Source organism: Arachis duranensis, chromosome 6 (genome assembly GCF_000817695.3).
Source record: "Arachis duranensis cultivar V14167 chromosome 6, aradu.V14167.gnm2.J7QH, whole genome shotgun sequence".
In the NCBI taxonomy this organism is placed as follows: domain Eukaryota; kingdom Viridiplantae; phylum Streptophyta; class Magnoliopsida; order Fabales; family Fabaceae; genus Arachis; species Arachis duranensis.
The window spans coordinates 69,376,894-69,380,255 of NC_029777.3; the positions used below are offsets into that span (position 1 = coordinate 69,376,894).

Genomic DNA, 3,362 nt, shown 5'->3' on the forward strand with positions numbered 1-3,362 from the left:
CCTTCACTTGAGTGGGTAAAATTCATTTATATTAGCTTTATTACCCCACTCGAATATGGCTTGCTTGAAATGGATGGTCAACTTAGGATGCTTTGTGGGATGAAGCGTAAAAGAAAGATGTTTCGTGGTTGGCATTGAAAATTGAGGCTCATTATGGTTGATACATCAAAGATAAAATATAAAGGTTGGAATAGAGCTCAACTATAAAGGTCTAGTAGGATTGTTGGGCACTTCATAGAGAATTCATCTTGTTCACCACCCGGATGGACTAATAATGATGATCAACCTCAAGACGGGTGTGAAAATAAAGTGTGGGATCCCGGATCACAAGAAGAGGATCAACTTTGGGAGCCCCAAGCTTGTGAAGAACTCCATCAACAAGAAGAGGATCAACTTTGGGAGCCCCAAGCTTGTGAAAAACTCCATCAACACTTGGCTCAATCCATGAGAAATCTTGGGGCACAATGGAAAATCAAGCATTTGTGGGAGTTCCAAGATGAATACAAGCACAAGCCACCTTGAGAGGAGCTCCCCATAAGTCCAACTTAAGGACAATAAACAAAAGTGCTAGGTGGGAGGCACCCCACCATGGTAAAAATCTTTTCATTTTCTCTTTTGTAAATATTGGTAAGAATTAGTTTGATTTCATGTTTTTATTGGTTTGTTAAGTTTAGTTAGAAGTGTAATATGATAAATAAGGTTTTAGGGTGTTTTGGTAGCTGTTTGGAGGTTTGGAATGCTTGGATTGGTGCAAGAACTTGGAAAAAAATTTTTGAAAAATAGAACACCATCCACGCATTCGCGCACATGACGCGGACGCGCACCTGAGCATTTTCGACCATCCACGCGGACGCGCACTGTACGCGTATGCGTGGATGCAAAAAATTCAACCCCAGCCAAAAACCCGAGAGTTAGGCCTGGAATGTGCGAACATTGGGCCTAAGGCACAAGCCTATGCACGAATATGGGAAGAATCTCTTGGGTGGTGGCGATAAAGAAAAAGATTGGAATGTTGTTTAGCTTGCTTTTGTAAAATGTAAAAAATAAAAATAACAAACTTTCAAATTTGACCTAACCCGCGGATCTTTTTTTCAGTCATTCATTGAATGATAAATCATGACAAGTGATGGAGATACGCGATTTAAATAACAGAAAATCCAATATTTTATAATAGTATCTAAAATGACTGGAAATGTGAAAACAAGACCAGATATAATTTGATCATTCTGAGAAAATCCAAAATCTTTATAGAGAGAACCAATCATTAGTTCCCACCCATGGGTCGAATGGAATCCTATACATAAATCTGTTAATAAAAGAATGGAAAAAGCTTTTATTGTGTCACTTAAGTTATATAGGAATTCTCGAACCCATGAGTTAAGAATAAGAAGTTCTTGATTACCCAGACTGGAATAACCACTTAGAATAACAAAACTAAGTATGTTTGTCGAGAAATGCAAAATTGCATGGATACGATCCTCGTTGTGCGTCGTGATCAATTGGATGGTTTCTTTGTATATTTTGGTACGAAGATTTTGTGAACGTAGTTCCGGGTATTCCTTTAGCATTTCATCCAAGAGGAATAGTTCCTTGAATTCTATGAATTTTTTTAGAATAATCTTTTCTTGAATGATATTCAAGAAAATTTCAGGTTGCTTAGTATTCCACCAATTAGTAACCCAAGATTCCAGACTTTTTTGAAATGTGAAAGAGATGCACCAGGGCAAAAAGACTATAGGTGTAAGATATCGAAGGGGAATGAATGCTTTCTTTTTTGCCATTTTTCGTCTTTATTTAATGAACGAACTCAGCTTCGGCTTTATCTCATCCGTCAACTATATAGGATGATAATAATGTTTCTATCAAGCATAAGTTCTATTACAAGTCATAGAAAATCTATAATCTATTCCCGCGTTTTTTTTATTTTCAATTCGGGAATTAGTTCTTGAATTTAGAAACAATAAAGAAATAGACTAAAAATCGAAAGAATCCACTGCCAATTTTGGCATGACGAAAAAATACAATATTATTTTCTTTCATCAAAGGACATCAATTACTAAGATTCGAAGCAATTAGACCTTTTAATGAATACACGGAGGAACACTTCGCGTAATGAATATTAGTCGGATTTCGAATCCAAAGAGGGCCCCTTCTATCAAAACAAAATCTCTTTTTCCGAAGAAAGCATTCATTTTTTCAGTTTCATTTCTTTTTTTCAAAGTAATTCAATTGGTACACGCAAGAAATAGGCCAATTCTGCAGCTTTTTGTTCAATTTCTCGTGAAGTTAAATTCTCGTCAATACGAGTCAGGGGGATGGCCCCCTGTCCTATGATTTCCATATAAAGGATACGACGAGTAGAAATACCCTCTTTAACTTCTATTCTGATGAACAATTTTTTGTTATCCTCAATTAATAATAAAACTTATAAAAAAGATGATATTTGGATAAATAAGATTCATGGTCTCCTTCTTTCTAGTATTCAAAAAACTAGTTATTTTGAAGAGAACATGGATATATTTTATCAAAAGTTATTTTTAACTGAAATTAGTTTTTTTTTTAACTTAATCCATAAATACAGAAGTTGCGGTCAATAAAGTAGGGATCATCAAAACACCAAACCATCCAATGTAAAGACGGTTTTCAGTGCTGGTTATCCAGTTACAGAAGCGACCCCATAGGCTTTCGCTCTCGCGTCTCTCTAAAATTGCAGTCATGGTAAAATCTTGGTTTTTTTAATTATCAGGGACTCCCAAGCACGGTTCCAGTTGGATTAGAAAGCTAACATCTGGGGCTTCGAAACGATATAAGATTTGCCATAGTTGCTACACGTATGGTGGCGCGCACGCGCAAAGTACGCGCACGCGCCGTTGTGCCACCTGGTTCACTTAATGCAATCCGTGGGCCAGCGAATTCTCAAGCCTTGTGGGCCCAATCCAACTCATTTCTGATGCTATTTAAGTCAAGGATTGAAGAGGGATGAGACATCTAGTGACCATTAGTTTAGTTTAGTAGTTAGAATTAGTTTCTAGAGAGAGAAGCTCTCACTTCTCTCTAGAATTAGGATTAGGATTGGGATTAGTTCTTAGATCTAGGTTTTAATCTTTGCTTTCTTCTACTTCTACCTTTCAATTCTTTGTTGTTACATTCATCTTCCTTCCATTCTTTTGTTGCAATTCCCTTTATGTTGTTCTTATGTTTTGTTGTAGATCTACTATTGTTCATTCCATTTTCTTTCAATTCAATAAGAGGTAATTCATCAATTCCTTTTTGTTAGATTCATCCTTCTTCTATTCTTTTGTTGTAATTTTTTTTTGATTGTTGTTGTTAATTCCTTTCAATAATTGTTGTTAGATTTTGTT

At 36.0% G+C, this 3,362-nt stretch overlaps 1 protein-coding gene across 1 annotated transcript; it reads right to left on the reverse strand.

Annotated features, from left to right (window-relative positions):
* Window positions 1-1,076: 1,076 nt before the first annotated feature.
* On the reverse strand, window positions 1,077-2,388 carry LOC127748348 (chloroplast envelope membrane protein). Its single transcript, XM_052262663.1, has one exon. It carries the CDS (start codon window positions 1,779-1,781, stop codon window positions 1,092-1,094), a length of 690 nt encoding a protein of 229 aa, XP_052118623.1. The 5' UTR covers window positions 1,782-2,388; the 3' UTR covers window positions 1,077-1,091.
* Between the last annotated feature and the right edge of the window lie 974 nt (window positions 2,389-3,362).